This window comes from Siniperca chuatsi, linkage group LG16 (assembly GCF_020085105.1).
Source record: "Siniperca chuatsi isolate FFG_IHB_CAS linkage group LG16, ASM2008510v1, whole genome shotgun sequence".
NCBI classification, from domain to species: domain Eukaryota; kingdom Metazoa; phylum Chordata; class Actinopteri; order Centrarchiformes; family Sinipercidae; genus Siniperca; species Siniperca chuatsi.
The window spans coordinates 26,806,915-26,828,734 of record NC_058057.1 but is presented as its reverse complement, the minus strand read 5'-3'; the positions used below and the strand labels follow the sequence as shown (position 1 = coordinate 26,828,734).

The 21,820-nt window shown below is 42.3% G+C and overlaps 2 protein-coding genes across 7 annotated transcripts in view; both read right to left on the bottom strand.

Annotated features, from left to right (window-relative positions):
* Positions 1–381: 381 nt before the first annotated feature.
* Positions 382–20,516, bottom strand: nt5e (5'-nucleotidase, ecto (CD73)). Of its 5 annotated transcripts, none has more exons than XM_044170142.1 (10): positions 20,468–20,516; positions 14,647–15,124; positions 11,716–11,938; positions 8,721–8,909; positions 5,150–5,347; positions 2,753–2,907; positions 2,358–2,466; positions 1,984–2,133; positions 1,072–1,272; positions 382–989 (listed from the first exon to the last, which is right to left on the bottom strand). In XM_044170142.1, the coding sequence occupies exons 2-10, from the start codon at positions 15,004–15,006 to the stop codon at positions 814–816; spliced, it is 1,761 nt and encodes a 586-aa protein (XP_044026077.1). In that variant the 5' UTR covers positions 15,007–15,124; positions 20,468–20,516; the 3' UTR covers positions 382–813. The 5 variants fall into 5 exon arrangements, with proteins under 5 accessions (XP_044026077.1, XP_044026072.1, XP_044026076.1 ...); XM_044170137.1 differs by lacking the exon at positions 20,468–20,516 and adding an exon at positions 19,419–19,435; XM_044170141.1 differs by lacking the exon at positions 20,468–20,516 and adding an exon at positions 17,858–17,872.
* Positions 15,134–21,820, bottom strand: part of mei4 (meiosis-specific, MEI4 homolog (S. cerevisiae)) — a 105,629-nt gene continuing 98,942 nt past the window's right edge. The window contains exon 4 of one of the 2 annotated variants that reach the window (XM_044170148.1): positions 15,134–15,330. In XM_044170148.1, coding sequence (XP_044026083.1) covers positions 15,250–15,330 — 81 coding nt within the window. In that variant the 3' untranslated portion in view covers positions 15,134–15,249. Of the gene's footprint in view, positions 15,331–20,615; positions 21,683–21,820 lie in introns of those variants that run through there. The other variant, XM_044170149.1, reaches the window with a different exon arrangement.

Sequence of the window (21,820 nt, the reverse complement as noted above, 5' to 3'; positions counted from 1 at the left end):
TCCAAGAAACGTCGGTGGCACTTTAAGGTAAAATGGAGCCAGAGTTCAGTTAGTACACTTGCAAATAATGCAATCCAATTAAATGCTAAGCTAGGTCTAGCTGAGTCTACAGCCATGCTAGCAGCTCTGTGAAGCTGTATATAGATACAGTGGCGCTTTGAGCTAAATGCTAACATGCCCACAATGACAACGCTATAATGATCATTAGCAGGTATAATGTTTATACTCCGTTAACCATCTTAGTTTAGCGTGTTAGCATGCTAACACTTGATAATTACTACTAAACACGAAGATCAGCTGAGGCTGATGGGAATGTTTTCAAATTGCCACCGCAGAAACTAAGTAGTACAATTTTTTAAGAATGTAATATTAGACCATAACTTCTTGTGTAAAGTGTTTTTATTTCATGATTCTCGATAGAAATTTCCCTCAACTCAATACAGTTCCTGAGGCCACCTCGTCGTCGTCGTTATGGGAACTGCAGCGTTTAAGTTGCCTTGGGTGTTGTTTTTGCTGTTTTGTCCAAACTTGGTCCACATGGAGTTTCAAGACACTCCCAAACAATCTGGTTGGGAAACTCATTCTTGTGCTGGTGCGCTGTCTGACATTATAAAATAAGTCGCACCAGAGCTTACCTTGTGTTTTAAAATACTTGTAAAATAGGATTAAAAGTAAAGTAACATCATATTTCTGCGAAGTGAGATTTTCAGTCCTGCAGGATTACATCCATTAGAGCTGCTAATACTTCACGTTCACATGCAGTTTGGTTAAAAACCTTTTTCTGTCCTCTTGTGTTTCTGGGTGAAGTCAGCCTTACATGCTGCCACACAGAGTCCAGAGCAGCCCCAGTGAAACCAGTAAAACCAGTGGAGCTGTTTGCCCCCGCAGTCCAGAAGCTGCGTTGTAGATCTTGATGCGTTCTTCAACAGATGGATAAACAATCTTTCTTTGCGTGATGTAGCTGGACACGACTGAGATGTCCAAATCACCTGGAAGGAAATAAAAAGTAAAATAAAAAGTCACGTCTCTACTACGGCGAGCAGGTTAAAATAAACGGTACAAACATCGCACCGCTGTCGTGCTTGAGCGTCTCGTTCCTGATCATGGAGAATCCGTCTCCGCCCGTCACCATGTAGGACGGCAGCGCCACTTTATAAACCGTGTCGTCCTCAACGGGTTCGTAGTGAGGAACTTGGCATTTTGTGCAGAGGATTCTGAGGCTCTTCACGCGCTGCCCCGGGGGTTTGGCGAGGTCAAACTCTGCATGAAATCCTGCCGGAGGACACGGAAACATCATCAGTCCGACCCATCAATGCGATACGTGGCTGAGGATCAAAACTCAAATATGTCATTTTCAAAAACTATAAATTACTGAGAGCTGGCGTCGAATGTCTGCTCAGACTCGTCCTGAAGCAGCTAGACTGGCTCTGTCCACATTGAACAAAATCCACCTCTCAGCACCTCTAAAGCTCACTGACATGTTACATCTTGTTCGTTTAATCTGTACCAAAGCGGTTTTACAGGGGGTTATGTGCTGGAATATTTTTTAACCAGTGAGCTGTACGGCTGCTGGTAGGCGGATCTTCTTACATCGCAGAGCTCCTGTACATCCGCCTCTCTTTGACGATCCAGATGTTTTAATGGCAAATTAACCAAGACTGTCAAAACTAACAGCAGTCATGTGACCTCAGCACTCCGTACGTTACTTTGTGATTCAAATCAAGACACGAAGAGACGCACAGACTGCTGACATCAAAGATCGTGCTAAGCAACAGGTAACACTGTTTTCACGTCATCCTTTCATGGTGAAGAAATGTTATTAATACAGAAAGTGTGTCCGCAATCTGCAGAACGTTTAGTCTTCTGCTCCCAATAGATTTAAGTGTCCTAATATCCTAAAGACTATATATATATATATATATATATATATATATATATATATATATATATGTACAGATGGACATGATGTAAAAATAAAGATACCGGACACTTGAAGGAATTCTCCGCTGCTCTGGCCGTATCGTCTCACTGAGTGTTCGAAAGCTTTCCTCAGCGTGGAGCCCTTCAGCTGCACCAGGTCGAAGGTTCCTCCGAAAGGTAAGACGGAGATCAGGTCCTCCATGGTGATCGAACCTACAGACGACACATCAACGCCGTTTTAGAAAGTTCTTCTGACAAAACACTGATTGTTTTACACAAAACACTCAATGATCCTCAAAAGAGTTGTGTGTGGTTTCACTTTGTCCTACTTTCCCCTCAGAGTGAGTCATTCGCTTCCTCCAGTCATTTATCAGAGCTTTATCTCGCCATGTTCTGGCTCTGGTTTTATTTTACTTCCATGGAAATCAGTGACCAACCGTTCCTGGTGCGCTCGTCAACGGACGCGCGGACGCCTCCTCCGTTTAACATGCAGGCGCTGACGTGGTTCCACTGGGCATCGTCTGAGAATCTGATGTTGTTGTCGATCTGAATAATGGAGACAAGAAGCAGATTCCCTCAGTCACACGTGGGTTTTATTTGTAAGGGGACATGTACAATATTAAATATCTTGCATAAATATATACAGTGCGTATACAGACTGCTTGTGAGATCGCTTCGATGGATGCCATCGTAGTTTACCTTTTGAATTTAAATCAAATCTCTACTATTATAAAACCCTGTAGTTTACCCACCAGAAGAGTTCCACCTTTCCAGGCGGTCATTTGCATATTAATATTCCTTTAATGATGAAGCATTCGGGAGTTCGACTTACCATAGCATCACAGATGAGGTTTCCCAGGTTGCATTCCCGAAATCGACACTCTTCGGCGGTCCCGTTGAGGAAGACCAGAGTCTTTCCCACCACCTGAGCCGAGTAGTTGGCCAGATTCTTTTTCCATTCCTCCACATCGGCGAGAACTTCTGGATCTGGACAGGACATTCAGTTTCAGTAGTTGAGATAAAAACTCCGTGTGTTTACGTTCACACTTCCTGCCCGCCTCCGCCGCCACTCCCACCGCCTTTTAAAACCACTCTCTGATTTGGAGGTTTTCATGTTCCTGATATGGTATAATGACTGCTGTTATCATTTTTATCATCCATTTGATCATTTGTTTTAATAATACTTGATAATTGTCTTCATATTTTATCTATCATTATAAGTCTGTGTTACATATTGTGCAACCAGTGGTGGAATGTACTAAGTACATTTACTCAAATACTTTACTTGAGTATTTCCTTTTTACTTCTACTCTGCTGCATTTGTCAGACGGCTTCAGTTACTTTTCAGATCACAGTTCTTCATCCCCTTCCTGTCCAGTGAAAAACCTGTATCTCCAGATGTTTGTGACGAGCTGAAGGATGAAGAGTTTCCTTCATGTGCTGAGGAAACTCTCCTCCTCCTCCTGAAGCTGAATAAACTCTTTAACCCCCCCTCGGATCAGCTGGAGAACGCATCGTCGCAGAGCTGAAAACAGGCTGTTTCTCTGAGCTCAGGAATGGTTGACTTTTCTTACAGACCATGATGCATTGCTGCAGGTTAAACTACCCAACAGTATATAAAGCAGTTAAAATGAGCTCGACCTGAAACATCTGCAGCAGTAAAATACAACACACACATGAATGCAGCAGGAATATGAATCCAGAAACACTGACAGGAGCGTTTTACTGCACAGGGACGACTCTTACTGTCACACTTTAACTACATTTAGCTGATAATACTCACTTTTACTTCAATAAGGTTTTGAATGCAGGACTTTTACTTGTAGATGAGTATTTTCACAGTGTGGTATCAGTACTTTTACTGAAGAAAAGGATCTGAATACTTCTTCCACCGCTGAGCGCAACCTCTCTGTTGTAATATCCGTTAAATAACTCATTTGGAAGAGAAAAGTTAAACTGTGACTCAAATTGACTTTTGTAATCATAGATAATCTGGATAACTGTTGGTGTGACGTCACCGTGGTCCCAGATGTGATTACGATATTATTACTGATAAAATGATCCTTTACTGTAAGTCAGTTGGAATCAGTGTGCATACTAATACTCCTGGGTTTTAATGTCACGTTTAAATGCTCTGAAATTCTGTAAAAAGTAACTGGTGAAGCCTCGTTTTCACATGAAAATGATCAATATTTAAAAAACATTAAATCCAGAGGGGGTTCAAACAAAGCGGCATATATGTGTATATGTGTGACGCTGAACATAGCAGAGACAGTGAACTCCTGCATGTTCCCTTAAATAGAAACCTGAGAAGATCCGAATGAGAAAAAGCAAATATGAAACATTCTCACCCTCGTTGTCGCAGTGCGAGAGACTTAAACCTCTTTCAGACCTTGTTACATTATCTGAGCAGGTGTTTCACTTTCAGCACGGCTCAAGGTTATTACACAAAGGCAGATTATCACTGAATCATTGTCTCTTATGCACAAAGAACATAAAAAAAATCAGTTTAATAACCCGGGAAACACTGTGAATGAGGTGATTTTCTCTTGTTGGATCAGTCTGTAGAAGAAGGTGTGGGGCAAAAGGGGTAAAAACATGAACAACCGCAATAATCATCAGAGCAGCGCTGCCGCTCTGTACTTCCAATTTTCAAAGAGGAATTAAACGAGAGTCCCAATTTAACTTCTTCTCATTCTTGCTTGTGCGCCGTCTGACATTATAAAAAATAAGTCGCAAAATTCTGGAGTAAATTGTTGAGAAAATTAGAAAAAAGTTTTGATCCATCAGTTTTTTGGGGAGTTTTCCCTTATCGAGGGTCTGAGGATAGAGGGCGTCATATGCTGTGCAGATTGTGAAGCCCCCCGAGGCAAATTACTGATTTATGATATTGGGCTATATCAATAAAATTGACTTGACATGCAGTCTGTGAGGGAACAGAAAGCAGTCTTCTTCTTTCAGATCAATACTGTTTCACTCGTCGTTGTTCCGCGGCAGTGACACCGCTCATTTACTCCCACACTGAATGACAAAAAAAAAAAAAATAAACATTAATTGGAGGGATGGATGAAGCCCGCAATGTTCTGTATTTCATGTCTGAAAGAGGCTTCAGAAAAGCATTTCTCCCTCCCACATTAAGAGAGGGAAAACAACAGAAAGTCAAAAAGCTAAAACGGATAAGACCGAGACAAAAAAACAACAGATGCAGATTGTGTTTTGGTCTCTTTACCCTCTTGGACGCTGCTGTCCAGCAGTATGGGGTTTCCTGTGGACTGCACTACATTCCCAGCATCATCAAATGTCACCTTCAGATAACCCAAATATTTTCCAAAGGCGTAGGCCTGCACGACTGGAACCTGCCGCCCGTCGTCTGATTCCACCATAAACGGATAAGGACCGGCCGGGAACTCAGAGGAAGGAGGTGGTCCTGAAAAATAAAGAAAGATTAGGAGATTTAGAATCTAAAAACAGCAGCTTTTAACGGTAACTGTAAACCACACAGAGTCCTGCCACCTTCAGAAGCTTTCTGAGGACTCTGCTGTGGTGGGATGTATCAGCGGTGGTGATGAGTCTGAGTACAGGGCTGTGGTGGGGAACTTTGTCTCATGGTGCGAGCAGAACCATCTGCAGCTCAATGCCACAAAGTCTAAGGAGCTGGTTGTATATCTACAAAGGGCCAAGGCACCAGCGACCCCGGTTTCCATCCAGGGGGTCAGTGTGGACATGGTAGAGGATTACAAGTACCTGGGAGTACACATGGACAATAAACTGGACTACTCAGGCTGTTTACAGGAAGGGCCAGAGGCGCCTCTGTTTCCTGAGGAGGCTGAGGTCCTTCAACATCTGCCGGACAATGCTGAGGATGTTTTATGAGTCTGTGGTGGCCGGTGCTGTCCTGTATGCTGTTGCATGCTGGGGCAGCAGGCTGAGGGTAGCGGACGCCAACAGGCTCAACAAACTGATCCGTAAGGCCGGTGGCATTGTGGGGGTGGAGCTGGACTCTCTGTTGGTGGTGTCAGAGAGGAGGATGCTGGCCACCCCTGTGCAATATGCTCTGTTTTCAGTTTAAAATTCCCTATTTATTGATATTTATTCATTCTTCTATTACTGCTGTGCAATATCCTCTGTCTCATTATAATCTTAATAAGCTACACTTAACTTGACAGTTCATGCACTATTACTTATATTATTACATTGTATTATTATACCGTACATACTTATCAACCTCTAAATCCACTTTACACTTATTTTAATTTTATACATTATATCCACTTGGTACTTAATTTATCTTGCTTGTATTACAGTGTATTATATTTTGATTTGCTCAGTGCTTCTCTTCCTGTGTGCACTGACGTGACAGTGAGCAGCTGTAACAAAAGAGTTTCCCCTCGGGGATCAATAAAGTATTTCTGCTTCTGAAAGTCACCGCAGTTTCATGTAGGAACTATCGGTAGAAAGAAAACAGTTCAGGGATGTCAAAGCTTAACGTTAAACTGCCAAATCCTCAGCCATATCCAAGAATCCACACTGGATTAAACCAACGTGGTTAATTCTCATTTTGCACTGCATTCAAATTTTACTTTTAATCTTTTTTTAACCAGCAAGTAATCACTGGCCAACATGGCACAGAGTAGTTAACATTACAACATTCACATTTCGTAGAAAAGGTTTCAGTCGCAGTCATCTGGACTCTGTTTTCAGAATCAAGACATTTCGGCTCCCATCCGGAAGTCATTCTCAATTGTGAAAATGGTCTGAGAACTCAGACATTTAAGCTAATCTGTGTTGATTAAGCCCCGCCCTCAGGGAGGAGTCTACCTGAGTGTCTGCTGTTTACCCTGCCTAGTTTCACCTGAAACTGACCTAATTGTTTCCATGATGGCCCAGTAATCAGTAATCAGGCCTATTGTTTTCTGGCTGCACCTCCCTCATCACTGTTAAGTACCTGATTAGCATATGATTGGCTTGACCACGGTGTTAATACACTGTAGGTGAGACTAAACAGCCACTTCACAAAAGACTTTATCAGCACAGACGACACGCTAACTCGGGATTGCAGAGCGCCGTGCATTTGCATCTAAAAGCTACAAACCGCACATTTGAAGACAGCGAGGTGGAGATTCTAAGTAGAGAGAAGAGTTGGTTTGAAAGAGGAGTCAAAGAAGCCATTTTTGTGAAAAAAGAAAACCCCTCTTTGAACAGAAATGGTGGTCTGAGATTCAATTTGCCAACCGTCTACCACAGTGTATTAACACCGTGGTCAAGCAAATCACATGCTAATCAGGTACTTAATAGTGATGAGGGAGGTGCAGCCAGAAAACAATAGGCCTGATTACTGATTACTGGGCCATCATGGAAACAATTAGGTCAGTTTCAGGTGAAACTAGGCAGGGTAATCAGCAGACGCTCAGGTAGAGTCCTTCCTGAGGGCGGGGCTTAAGCAACACAGAGTAGCTTAAATTTCTGAGTTCTCAGACCATTTTCACAATTGAGAATGACTTCCGGATGGGAGCCGAAACGTCTTGATTCTGAAAACAGCGTCCAGATGACTACGACTGAAACCTTTTCTACGATGGAACACTCCTGGACGAATGAGGGACGACACCGTCTAACATTCACATATAGCACAATAACAGGCATAAAGAACAGCTACATTCTTCATCACACACGTTTTGAATCTGTTGTTGCAGATCTTCTGAAAACAACTGGATGTTATTATAGTTTGGCCGCTCCGTCTCTGAGTCATAGCTCAGTCAACACACCATACACACATTGTTATATTCAGAGCGACTTACACTTTGAGGATATCGTTTTCTTAGAATAAATGTCCATAAATCTGCTTACAAATCATAAAAAAAGAGGCTCCTTATAACAGAAATGTAAATTGTAATGTATAATAGTGTCAAGAACACACTTCCTCCCAAAAGTCCAAACAATGACTAAGTGCAGCCTGATACACTCAGTGGGGCCACAAACTTCCTGAAAAACATTTATTTTCCTCAAGTTTCTGTCAGCTGAGGTCCAAAGCAACAACTGACGTCCTCTGCCCACCCAGTGACTGTTCACTGCCGTTTATATAAAAACACTTCAGAGTTATTTATGGAGGCCACACTCGTGTCAACAGCATGTTTACTCTGGAGCTAACCACGAGTATGAAGACTCAAAGTTTCCTCCTGTCCAGAAACAACAACACAGCTCACAGAGACAGACAGTGTTAAGACGCTGCAGGAGAGCGAAACAGTGCAGGGTCACTGAAAAACACATCAACATGACGTCAAGCAAGTTATAAGCTAACTAACAAAACAGAAAGTCTACAGCCCCACCAGGCTGAAATGCTCATTAAAAAACTAAAAAGTTGGATGGATGACAGAAGTTCTCAACGCCTTACTGAAACAGAAATCAGTCACAACGGCGCTCAGAGCTTTTTCTATTTTCTCTGTACTGTGCCAGCATTTTGTTCCCTATGTGTCATTCAGTATAGAGTTACTGAAGAGAGAAAGCTCTGCAAGTAAGCTAGCTTGCTGTCAGTTATCAGAATCAGAAATACTTTATTGATCCCCGACGGGAAACTCTTTCGTAGTCAGCTCACAAGCTTGTTGGCTGTCAGAGACTAAAAAGAGAAAAGTAAGAAGATATACAGCGCCATCTCACTCATAAATGAGACTTGAAGGACACAATCAGTGGTTTAAAGATAAGGGTGACGTCAAGGGAAGCGTCAGTAACAAGTCACCACAATAAGACTCCAGAAACACACATCGGAGCCATAAATAAAGACACGACAGCTGTATTCACCTCCCTACCTGTGAAGAGGAAAGTGTTGCTGTGTCCACCGATGACCACGTCGACTCCGCGGACCTTCTTGGCGATCTTCTGATCCACAGTGAAGCCCGAGTGACCCAGAGCGATGATCTTATTGACTCCCAGCGTCTGCAGTTTGTTCACCTGCAGCTGCAGAGCGTTCACCTCGTCCTCGAACCGCAGGTGCGGTCCTGAGGAGCAACGTGGACAGGTGAGAAACACAAAACCACATCTGGTTAACCTGGCACAAACATCAAAATTGACATTTATTTCTGTCTGTAAAAACTTACACAAAACAAACAAAAAAAGGGTAATTATCCCAATACATTTTTACATTTGTTCATAAAATTATTTTATTTTCATTAAAATCCTCAGTAAACAAAGGGTCAGGCTTTGTTTTTAAACATGCTAATTCCTCTCGAGTCATATTGATTTTCTTTAATTTTAAACATTTCAATACTTTCAGGTAGCAGTTTGTACAATTTGACTTTATCCATAATTTACACCATTTAAAAAATCTAGCAGGTCTCGTTTTGTACCAAATCTACCAATTTTGGAGCCTTTCGTTTGGTAAACAGTGGGTTAGTTGGTTTTCTGAAGTAGTTTTGTTTGTAATTCTTATGGCTCTCTTTTAATGTACAAAAATTGTATTTGTTTTATATGTATTTCCACCATACTTCAACACACAGTATGTAACGAAGCCTGACTTTTATACAGTATTGTGACATTTTTGCTTTGACATAATTTACACGTGGTTTCCAGCATAATTTATCCTCCATTATCCCTCCTAAAAATTATAAATCTTTCGGTTTTAAAATCCTGTATCACACGGTGATTTTTGTAAATGTGTTACCCGATTAGCAAAGATGGATGATGAGTTCGTTCAAATCAAACCAACTTTGTAGAAGTTTCAGTTCTTTTTCCACAGTATCAAATTAAAAATAAAATTATATTTAATGTTCTGGAAACCTTAATACATGCATCATTTTTGTACAAAATAAACAACCAAGTCTATTAGAGATGTCCTGAGCTCATCCTAAGGATCGGTATCGGACCAATCCGGGCGTTTTATTGGATCGGTATTGGCTAAAATAAAGCCGATCTGACACCCGGGTTGGGAAAATACATGGATTCGCTAAAAACTCAGACGGTGACGAACCTGTTATCTCTTCTCTCTTATTAGCAAAGCAACGACACATTCAGGCTGCAGCCTCTTGCTTTGGTTTAGAAGCGGTTATTGTGGTGATATTCACGACAGAAGTGCAGCTAAACTCGGTTAGGTAAATATAAGTATCGGATCGGACTCGGTATCGGTTGATACCTAATATTAAAGGACTCGGATCAGGGGAAAAAAAACTTGATCTGAACATCCCTATTAATATATATATGTAGTATATGTATGTATATGTGTGTATATATAATATAAATACATACTGAATAGCTGGGTTTTTAAATAACGCTGATTTGAATTTGATAAATATATCCAAGAAGGAAGAACTGACGTGCATCTTTGCTTATAGAAAATCATATTCTGCAAAACAAAGATGCACTTTGGAGGGATCAGGATTTCTTTTATAGAAACTTTCTTTTAACAGTAAATAGATGAAATGGGTACTCTCTCATGAATTCCCTTTCAGCCTTTATCCATTTGTGTAAAAATATCTTTAGTAACTCAGCTCAGCTGTCACCCTATTGGCCGCTCTCAAACCTGACTGATGGAAGTCCTCCTGGAGTTGTTATGTTTTTATCGTTTCCAGCGGTTGTTAAGAAGCCAGCTGTAACTTCCTGTGTGTTACCAAATAGCATCTAACACAACACAGGCGTTACCATTTTCCTATCATCCTGTTTCTGTTGCCAGATGACTGACACGGCTGCATAAGAAGTCCTAAATTGTTGCCTGGCTGACAGTTTTCAGCGCTGTACAGGTGTCAGACAACCAAAGCAGGAGGAGAACGTCGACGACTGTGCTGACCTTGGCTGTTACTGTATACCGAAAGAGTCTGTTCTCCTCAGGCGTCGATTTTCCGTCACATGCTTGATATTCTGAACATTTGTTCTGGTTTCACACACTGCCAGTTCCAGCAGTGACTTTATCTGCCTTCATCTGCTGAATGATTAACTCCGTTCACTGCTGTTGTATTTTTTTGTGTTCAGTCTGCTTTGCATGTCGTTGGTGGAGGCAAATATATCATATCGGCTATAAATCATTTCTCAAGAATCAGCGTCGTTCTGTTGTTCATGTCAGTCGGGTTTTAGGTTTATTGGTTGTTTTTCCTCATGTAATCTGTTAGTAGCGGCTTCCTTGACAAACCTTGCAGCTGCAGTGAGGGTCAGAGGCGGGTCCTGGGTTCGAACATTTGTGACGAAGTCTGTACTTGACAAATGTTCTTTGACAAATGTTGTTTATTGCACATGAGCCATCAAAGCATGGCAGACGGAGGATGGACATGAAAACCAGATGCATAAAACAGGTAACGTAGATGGACAAAAACAGGAAAATCAGGCGGTCAACAAAATTTACGGCTACCCGACCCTGACTCAACAACCTGGCCTCAGGTAAGTGCTCACCTTTACAGACATACGTGCACGCGCACCTGCTCCCGTGAGCTCCGCCCCCTCAGCACCAGACCAACCCACACACATGCAGCAAACACACAGTGCACCCATGTTCTGTCTCCTACACTGTTATTGCAAAAAATAAAGTAGTTAGTTAATAATTATAATCCAGTAATATAATATTATTCTGAAATGGGCCATTCTGCATCATGAGTACTTTTGTACTTTTACTTTCTTTTCATTTTGAGGACCTTTTTAAAAACCCGACAGCTGGAGAGGAAGCAGTGTATATTACACCGATGTACGCCATGAAAATAACGTTGAGAGGGAGCGAGTTTATCATCATCATCATCATCATGTTTACAGCGTGGAGGCCTTCAGATGAGCATGTAAACGATGTGAAGCAAAAGAGAGAAATCGCAGACGAAAACGTCCACTTACCAGGTCTGGACAGAGCAGGAGTTTCCTGTGACGTGTATCCCACCACGCCCACCCTCTCACTGCCAACTGTAAATATCTTAAAAGGTAAATAAGAGTTGCCAAACGTCCGGGCCAGGGTTTCGTCTGTTTTGATGTTAGCGCTGAGAACAGGGCACTTGATTTCCTCCATGAACGGCTTCATGAGTCCTTCCACTCCGTTGTCAAACTCATGATTTCCAAAAACCTGAAAAAACACAAGGGAAAGTCAAATATAGACCTGCAAAACGTCAGACAGACAGCTTCGCTCGCCAAATGTCACCACACACAGATGCAGACATGCTGTCATTTCAGAGTCCTTGTTCAGTAAAATAACACAGACCCACAGACTAGTTCAGACTGAGTATTAAGTTATACGACTACAGTTTATATCCATGGCACCCTTAAAAACAAAACCACGTCTGCAGATGAGCCCTCATGACGGGTTTAATAAAGTTCTGCAGGTCTATGAGCCGTGACCGGTTCAACTGAAGTGATTTTCCCAACTCAGATTGTTTTATTTGAATTTGTAAGAAGCGTAGAGGCGTAAAACTCTACTCTTTAACATTTTGTGCAGAAGAAGTGTTTCCTGCACCGCTGTGGGATGTCCCAGACAAACCCCTTTGGTCCTCAGTCCAAAACTTACGCGGCACTGTGAGGAATGTACACAGACGACAGATCTGTGCCGGTTTTCCACGGGCCTGGTTTACTCCGCTGTAATCGTGCCGAGCCACAACACGTGTTTTTCTGTGCTGGAGACTGGAGTGAACTGGAGTTAAGTGTTAAAATCTCTCATTTCTTTTGTCCTGCGTATGTAACTACAGCTCACAATGTCCTGATCTCAGTGAGACTACCTGTTTAAACTAAGGATAAAACTTATTGTTCTCGGTCTGCAGTTTAAACAGCGGACGCGCTGTGGCCGAAGCTTGTTTTTTGGTGCATTTTCAAAACACAAGAGCGGCGCAGATGGATGATGCTAATTAGTGATGCGTCTCTACTTAGAGATACTTCTTTTCTGTTTACGTCGCAGCGCCGCGATTCAGCGGACTTCATCGCACAATCTGACATCTGGCACTGATATCGTGCAGTCTGACGCAGATTTACTGGCAGCCATCTCGCACAGTGGGACATGCAGGGGACCTGTAGAGGCCTCCAATCACCGCACATTTATATCTATCTATATAAGTTCCCGACACCCAAGCTGAGAACTACTGGTGTATATTACAAAACATGAAAATACTTTCAATGAACCATAAGTAATGCAGCTAAACTCCCAAAGTTGCTACACATTTTCAGATTTCAAAATACCACTTTTCCTCTGTTAATTATTTATTTTAGCTGAACATTATACGACAGTGGAACAGTGTGCTGCATTCAGCCTGCCTGACGCTGACCTTTGACCTCGCTGAGGGGCAAGAGACAAGACATTTTCCCTTCGCTGATCAATCAGACTTGATCGCTTTAGTCCTTTAAGTCACAATAACACAGTTTAGTTCACTTCTGTTGCGTTCCCTCCTTTAGTTCGGTGTGTTTATGACTAGAAATAAGCAAACTAACCTCCTCTTTCAGAAAACTGCTGTGGCTCATTACAGAGCAACAATGTGAATGTAAAGTGTTTCCGGACAGAAGAAGACGGACGTCGACATCCGACATCCTTCGGCCACGGAAAGTGAAGCAGAAGAGTCAGACACCACAGTCTGGTTCGTCACGTGACTCTCGCTCTGCCGCTGACAGTTAACCAGAAGTAAAACAGCAGAACAGCGAAAAGCCTCGCTCGTGATCTGTCCGCAGGTAAACTGCTCTTCAGTCGGTAGCCGTTCCCCAGCACGCAGGTCTGAAGACATCTGTGCGTCTGGGTTCCCTGCGCTGGTCTCTGGGCTGCAGCACTTTGTCAATGTGCTTTATAAATAAATTTGACTTGACTAGATGCTGTCAAAGTGGTGAAGAGGTTTTCCTCGTGTTGCTTTTCTTAATTTGCAGCGCGTTGAACTCTCTTGGCCACCGTACAGGAGTCTCGTTTCACACATGCAGGATTTAAAAAGAGTCCCAACTAATATCTCTAATTCTGCTGCAGAGAGCTGATCCATTAAAACGTCTCTGAGCTGCTGCTCTCAAGCTAATTAAACCCAACTGAGGCCTTTAGACCTAAACCAATGAATCAACTTCAGCCTTCCAACCGAGTCTGAGGCGGCTGCAGGAAAGGGAGTTTACTGTTACTCTACTTCCTGAGGTTTTAAATCTCTTGTGACCCGCTGGAAGGAATTAAAAAGGTTTGTCGTGTATCCTTCTACAAGTTATTTCTGCTCGCTTTCACAAGAATTGTACCAAAATTGTGGGACAACAAATAAACTAACCAAGTCAATAAACAGTAGAAATAAAGTATGCACAGTTAAAATAGTACGGTATTTCCATTTTCTGCTACTTTGTACTTTTATTCAGCTACAGCTATCTGACAGCTACAGTTACTTTGCAAATTGAGATTTTACACACAAAACATTCGTTTATAAAATTTTAATAGAACAAAGTGAGCTCAACCACAAAATGCTTCTTGCACCTTTATGCATCAGTGATTTAACACTGACAGCTTTTACTTTCAGTTGCTCTTCTGTATTGATCCTTTTACAGAAAGGGATCTGAATACTTCCTCCAAAACTGGAAATAAAAAACATTTCAGTATAATAACGTTAATTATAAACTCAGCATATCATTTTGATGATGTTAAAATTAAAAATGCAACTTCCAATTGGGACTAATAAAGTAGCCTACCTCATATATATATATATATATATATATATATATATATAAATAATGCACATCACTTTAAACTCACAATCACATTTTAGACCAAATTCCTGACGAACTACTTTTCCATTGTGATTGCAGACTGCGGTTATTACGCGTCTCTGAGTTTCTCACCATGGCATCATAACGCAGCTTGTTCATGAAATGTGCAGCCTCGGCTCCCTTGTAGTAATTGAACCAGACGGTCCCCTGGAACTGGTCTCCGGCGTCCAGCAGCAGCACGTTGCTCTCGCTGCTGCGGATCTTCTTGATCATCGTGGCTCTCCGGGCCACCCCGGCGAAACACCCGCCGCTGCTGCCGCATTTCCCGGAGTGCTTGCTGGTCTGCTCCACCCGGGCGTGTACGTCGTTGGTGTGGAGGAGAACCAGGTCCCAGGACGCTGAGGTGGACACAGAGGAGCCCTGCAGGAGCAGGAGGCAGAGGTGGAGGCAGAGCCGCGGCAGAGCGCACCGCTCCGGGCGCACCGCTCCCATCTGTCCGCGCGTAAAAACACTGGAGAGGAAACCGAAGACGGTGCTGCTGCTTCTTACATGACCGGCCGAGATCTCTCTCTCTTCCTTCGCTGCCTCCCTCAGCGAGTCCCCGCTGAAACTACATACCGGGCAGACAGAGAGAGAGATAATGAGGCGCCTTCAGGGGGGGCGGAGGAGGAGTAGGAGGAGGAGGAGGAGGAAGGCAGGCCTTTTCTTGTCTGGTTTCATCGACCACAAACTCCACTAACTAAAGTTAGAGGCTGGATGAAGCTGTGTGTACAGTGTGTGACGCCTCTCCTCTATAAGGCCATTCAGAGATCTTTCCTTAAGACATAAAAAGGAAACACAAAGCAAAAAGAGACACCTGAAGAATTAAAAACTGAAGGAGGTGGAAGAGATCCGTCTCTCTAACCTCCCCAAGCTTCTGGTGACCTTGCTAAACTAGATAAACTGCAGTGTGCTCTGCAGAAACTGAGCCACGATGTTCGCTTGGCTGTTAACTCTTTTTCTTTAACACTGTGATCACTGAGCATTCAAGTGCTATCAGGAACAAAGAGCTGTATAACAAATAAACCATGCATACATTCAAATGATAATCAAAAGAAAATTGCTTACTAATTGCAAAAAAAAAAAAAAGGCAATTCAGCTCAGAATCTCTATGATTTTGGCCAAAAAAGATGATATTTATTCCAGTGGATGCACATTATTGTGCACACATCCGTGCTGAACTGAACCTGCATGTATTCAGAGCAGCAGAGTGGGGAATATACAGAGTGCACCACCCCTGTTTATGCCTGTCTCTCACTGTCATGCCAATAAAGTTGACAAGTTTCAAATGGCATTGAAAGAGAGAGAGAGAGAGCTGCTGCTTTCCATTCATTTCACTGTAATGAGAAAATCTGTTTATTGATTGAGGAAATCCATCGCCGCGAACATAACTTCTGCTTTTATTTTTGGCAAGAACAAAAAGACTTTGCACGCTTTCAGCCTCAGGATCGAGTCCTTTCAGCCTCGCGAGCGCTCGCTCAGTCTGTCCATTACTTGGCCCCGACTGAAGTATCTAGTGGATAGTTTTTCCGTGAACTTTGGTGCCCCAGATGATGAATATTTTCCTCTAGCGCCACCACGAGGTTGACATTTGTAGTTCAGAGAGAGGATGAATTCTACTAACCTGTGATGACACACCTTATATCAAACCTTGGCAGCGAACTGGCCCGAACAAACGCCACCAGCGCGGTCCTCTGCGTCACGTTTGGTCTTTCTCGCCATTCAGTTCTGCTCTACGTCTCTTCATATCAAAACAAGTTTATAGTTCACGCGTATCACAATACACTTCACGCACCTGATAATGAAAGAGAGGAAGTGAAGTGGTCGAACCCCAAACATGTGAATCCACAGATATTATCCGCACAACATTCGTTGTCAACGTATTTTATTTGTTTCCCTAAATATCCGTTCACAGCATAATTCATGTTTTTATGGTTCTGTTTAGACAACTCGCAGCACTTGGTTAAGGTTCAGGAAGTATCGTGGTTTTGGTTAAATACTGAAACAAGTGTAAGAGTCTACAGCCACGAGGCTGCACTCTGGCACAGCGGTCACCAAAGTCATTATGATTCATCCTGAGGGGGAACACGAGTGTCTGAACAAACTTTCATCACAGTCCATCCAACAGTCGTTGAGATATTTCACTAAAGACCACTAATGTCAACCCGCTGGTGGCGCTAGAGGAAAAGTCAGGGGATCACCAAAGTCAGAGGACTGAACCATAAATCAAAACCTACGGCATGCATATCTATGGCAGGACTCGACCTGCGTCAAGTATGAAACCATCGGAAACACACACAGGACTCGGTCTCTGGTGTCAAAGTCCCGAGCTTTGGATGAACACCATCCGCCACAACCTCCTGTGTGTGACTGCCGTGCAATGCGAGAACGTTTATTTATAAGAACGCAACACTTCACACAACTGTAAGAAACTTTCTCAGTCTAGGCAGAAAACTACATTTCTTCCAAAACATATTTGGCGAAACCATTTAGTAGCATATCGACCTAATGTTTAGGTCGGGGACGGTTCGACAGCATCAGTAACAAAGTGGCTTTACACTAAGATAACACAAGCTGCTTTATATCAAGTCATGATTTATTGTGAAAGATATTTGTCATGAGTGTATCCAGACTGGAAGTCAGACCTCCACGTGTCCCGCCCTGCTGCAGAGTACTCATTCAGACCTCCACACGCAGCCAAACCCAACTAAACGTCATCGTCAAAACAGGTGGCAGACCGTCTTGTGGTTGCAGCCTTCAAAACTAACAAGTCAGAGCAGAGCCACTTTGACTAGGCCTGCACAGTCTGGTACGGTCAAGTCAAGTTTATTCAAGCCCAAAATAATCTGTTTGTCCCAGAGGGCTTTACTGCGTTTACAGAAAGCCACACTCTCCTCAGAGCGGCAAAACCTTCATTCTGATGAGGAAAAACGTTTATCAGAGAGAAAGCAGAAGAGGGGATGGATCCTTCTTCTCGGACAGACTGACATACAACAGGTGTTGTATGTCAGCCCAATAATAACGTGGAACTGCAGTACAGAAATGCTTTATTTATATTTCTACAGTAAAATGTCAGCTCAGTCACACATTCAAAGCATCCTCATCAAAAATGTGTCCAAAAAGCCTAAAACGACTCTTTTTTTTGCAATTTTCTTATGAGCTACTGCACTTACTTGAATGACCGATCCACTACAACCCAAAGCCCCTTTCAGAGAAGCTCGTCTTTACGTTAATCTGATGGAAATCTAACGTGTCGGCCTCACGTCTGGTTACTTTTATGTAAGAGTCACGACGGCAAACTTACTAGATCAAAAAGATAAAAAAGTACGTCCTGTAGCGCCTTCTGAGACCACGATAATAGATTTTTATCTCAATCTTCAACTCTCGAAAATCCGTTTAATAAACTATGAAACAGTGAAAGAGCCAGATCAGTCTACAGAAACTATTTTCCCCTCTCAGGTTAATGCAACCACAGTGATAGTCTGACAGCGCCTCCCTGTGTTTCCAGTGTTCATTCATGCCAACTGCATGGAAGAAGTAATGAATATCCAGTAAACCTCGTCGCATACAAGTCCCAACTTACCGTCCTGTCACTTAATGCTTGTGCACTGTCAGATATCATCAAACAGGCAGCAGAATTCGCTCTCTAACAACATTAAATGAGGAGACAGATATCAGTGGATTCGCTGTGAGAAGCGGGGCGAGGTCCCTTGGGCTCACGGCGGTCTATGAAAGGACACAAAACGCTCAGCTTCCTATATTATAACATTTGTAAACAGGCAGAGCTCGCAGCTAAAGGTGCCGTCACGTCTGTATGAAGCCGTGAGGAACGTTAATGTAAAAGTCAGCTCTGTCTGAATGACGAACAGCCGGCATTTTAACAGATCCAACGCTTCGTACTCTGTCTCCCATCTGCCCAATGAATGTATTACTGCACAACGATCTCGCACACCTGTCCCCTGATTGCCTATAATTATCTATACAGTATTTTGATTTAGATCTGAATCTAGATTCTAAATGAAACATTTCTAAGCATCATTAAACACACCTTTATCCTTGTTATTGGGCCCCAACACATCACTAAACAAATACCGCCATCTACTGGTAACCTGTCACAACATATCAAGCCTGTTGCAAGAAATCTTGGTGTCCTGTTTGATAACAAGTTGTTTTGAGCAACATATCACTAAGCTTGTCCAATCATGTTTTTATCACCTCAGAAATATTGCAAAAATCTGATCTATTTTAAATCTTAGTGATGCAGAAACTGTTGTGCGAGCTTTTATCTCCTCACGCCTCGATTACTGTAAAGCCTGTTCACTTATCTTAATCAAAACACTCTGACACACCTGCAGACTGTACAGGACTCAGCTGCTTGGCTGTAAACCAGGACCGAGAGGTGCGACCACATCAAACCTGTTTCAGCCTCTTTACATCGGCTCCCTGTTGGTCCCTGTTATTTACTTTTAAGGCTCTTCATGGCCCCAGACTATATTTTAGACCTTGTAATCCCTTATGAACCTTCACGTAGTCTGAGATCTTCGGGCAGGGGTCTCCTGTCTGTTCCTGAGTCCAGGATGGAAACTAAGGGGGACAGGGCTTTGGCCATCAGGGCCCCGAGGCTCTGGAACAACCTGCCTGAAGACATTAGGCTGTCTGAGTCAGCGTCTTCGTTTACACATTTTTATCTGAAAGCAGATCCTGATCTTACCTGAACTGGCTGTTTATTTTATTGTATTTGTGTATTTTATGTGTTTTATTTCATCATTCACTGTGGTATTATGTGTGCACATAAAGCGTATGTAGTTCAGGTGTATCTTCTGTGTTATGGGTGTTGTCCGGGAGTGAAGACGTGTCCTACTTACCGGAAGAATCCAGATGCTGTAACACTGCTTTGATCTCCAGCCTCCTGGGTGCAGAGCGCTGCTGTTCAACACATCCCGACTGACGCAACAAACACTGGAGACGGATTAGTCGCCCCCGTCTTAAGACGCAAGTGAAAAGGATGAAAAGCCACCTGATACTATGCATCGGTGTCTCCGTAGCAACAATCACTTTATTGGCCAAGTACCATGAAGCCAGAGGAAAGTGTCTTTCGCTGGTGGGGGGGAGAAAAATCAACATACAGTGCAGGATGCAGGATAAAATATGCATCTGAAGCAGGTAACTAAGGATTCTGCACTCATACCGTACACAACATGTTTGACTTATTTGTTGTCTTACCTGGTCAGTAAGAAGAGGATCGACAGCAGTAACAATACTTCTACTACATCATATGATATATTGTGATATATATTCCGGTGTTTGCTGTTATAGTTGATGGTATCATATTACTTTACATGTACTTTGCTGCTACTAACCACACGACTGTCACTTTGCTTGAGACAGTATTGCAGTGTTAGCTCTGGTCATGGGCACCTTGTAATTTTGAGTTTAATTGCTCTTGCATAGTTTCTATTTTTATTTCTATTCTTATTTTTCTCTATTTATCTGAACATATTTCTGTTCTTGTGCTGCTGCAACACCTGAATTCCCCCTCTGAGGATCAATAAAGGCTTATCTTATATTATCTTATCTTAAAGGTGGGGAATACGATTCTGCAGAAATCCAATACCGCGACAAATCCCACGATACAGAGCGAACAACGACACAGCAAGTTATGTAACCCACGTAAAGAGTTTCCCCTCGGGGATCAATAAAGTATTTCTGATTCTGATTAGCTAGGTTGTGGGTTAGCAAACTGTCGCTACAGTAGCTGCTGCGAAGCTAACAGCCAGAGAGGACGAGGCGGTTTCCCAGAGCCAGCACAGCAGCTCCAGACAGCGACGCTCACAACTCTCCTGCTGCTGTAGCTAACATACACAACAACAGCAAAACTAGAAAGTCTAATCTTAAATTGACAAAATAATCTCACCTCCAGGTCCATTTAGCGGCTGTTGCGAAGCTCTCGATCACATCACATGATCTTCATCAGCAGATGGAACTGTTCCATTGAATTGCGGCACCTCGATTAAGATAAGCAGCGGCAGATCGTCATGGTGTTGAAAATGAAAATGTCAACAATGACTTCCTGTTTGAGATCACCACGCGGCCCTTTAGTGGTCGAAGGCCCCCCCAGACCTCCACACCTGACTGTTTCTCTCTCTACATGAATGTTACGCTGGTTCCTGCACTGCTGTGAATTATCACAGATTTCTTTTTTTATTGTTGTTGTTATTATTATTATTATTATTATTATTATTATGATGAATAATGATGGAATACGCTCCCTCTGGATCTTAGAACATACTTGGTATTTTCAAAAGAAATTGAAGACAAATCTTTCTAATCTGGCTTTTGATTTGTGATAAATGTTATTTCCTCAGAATTGGTGTTTTTATTTTTATTCTGTGCTATTCCTATTAAAGTTTTACAGTTATATTAAACATTTCAGTCACTTATTATTCATAATCATTCTAATTATTTTTGTTCATTTTTTGTTTTTAATTCTGTTTTTGTGAAGCACTTTGGGCTGCATCTCTGCATGAAAGGTGCTACACAAATACAGTTATCATCAATATGATCATCACAGTAAATTATCGTCACGATTTGTCTCACACCAATTCCATTCAGATGAAACTAGAGTTGCCAGTACAGAGACTTTTGAACTGAGCTTAACGCAAACAAAAACTGTAAAAATGAAAGAAAAGAGCACATACGTACATACGTATAATTAGTTTATAAACTAATTATTATTGTGTTGTTGCCTCAGCATTACTAACAAATTACTGATATATAAAACTGAAAAATAAACTTACGCAGCTGTTATCAATGTGTGGAAAACTGCTTAAAATAAAAACTGAAATAAAATGGTCTTAATGTGGCAGGAGTGGCGTCCTTTAAATTTGATGTGTTGGATTTAAAACATGCACTTACACTCTGATATACCTCACACACACTGTATGTGGTGGAATTACTGTAGTTGTGTGTTATCTCAAGAATATTTAAAAAAAAAAAATAAATAAATAAAATGGTTGAGCTTCCCAAGTGAAAACAAAAAGACCAAAACATAAAACCAAACTCATACAGCAGCTCTCCTCCTCCTTCCTGTGCCTCTAATCTTCACCACGCCTCCTACGCACCACAGCGCCTGCAGACCAGACACATTCATCAGCTTCAGGGAAGATTTAGCAGCATTTGGCTGCTGGCTTGTGGTAATTGTCCTCCCTGTGTGTTCTTATTAAAATATGAATCATGTGAGGCAGTTTTGCAGAGCGTCTTGTCTCAA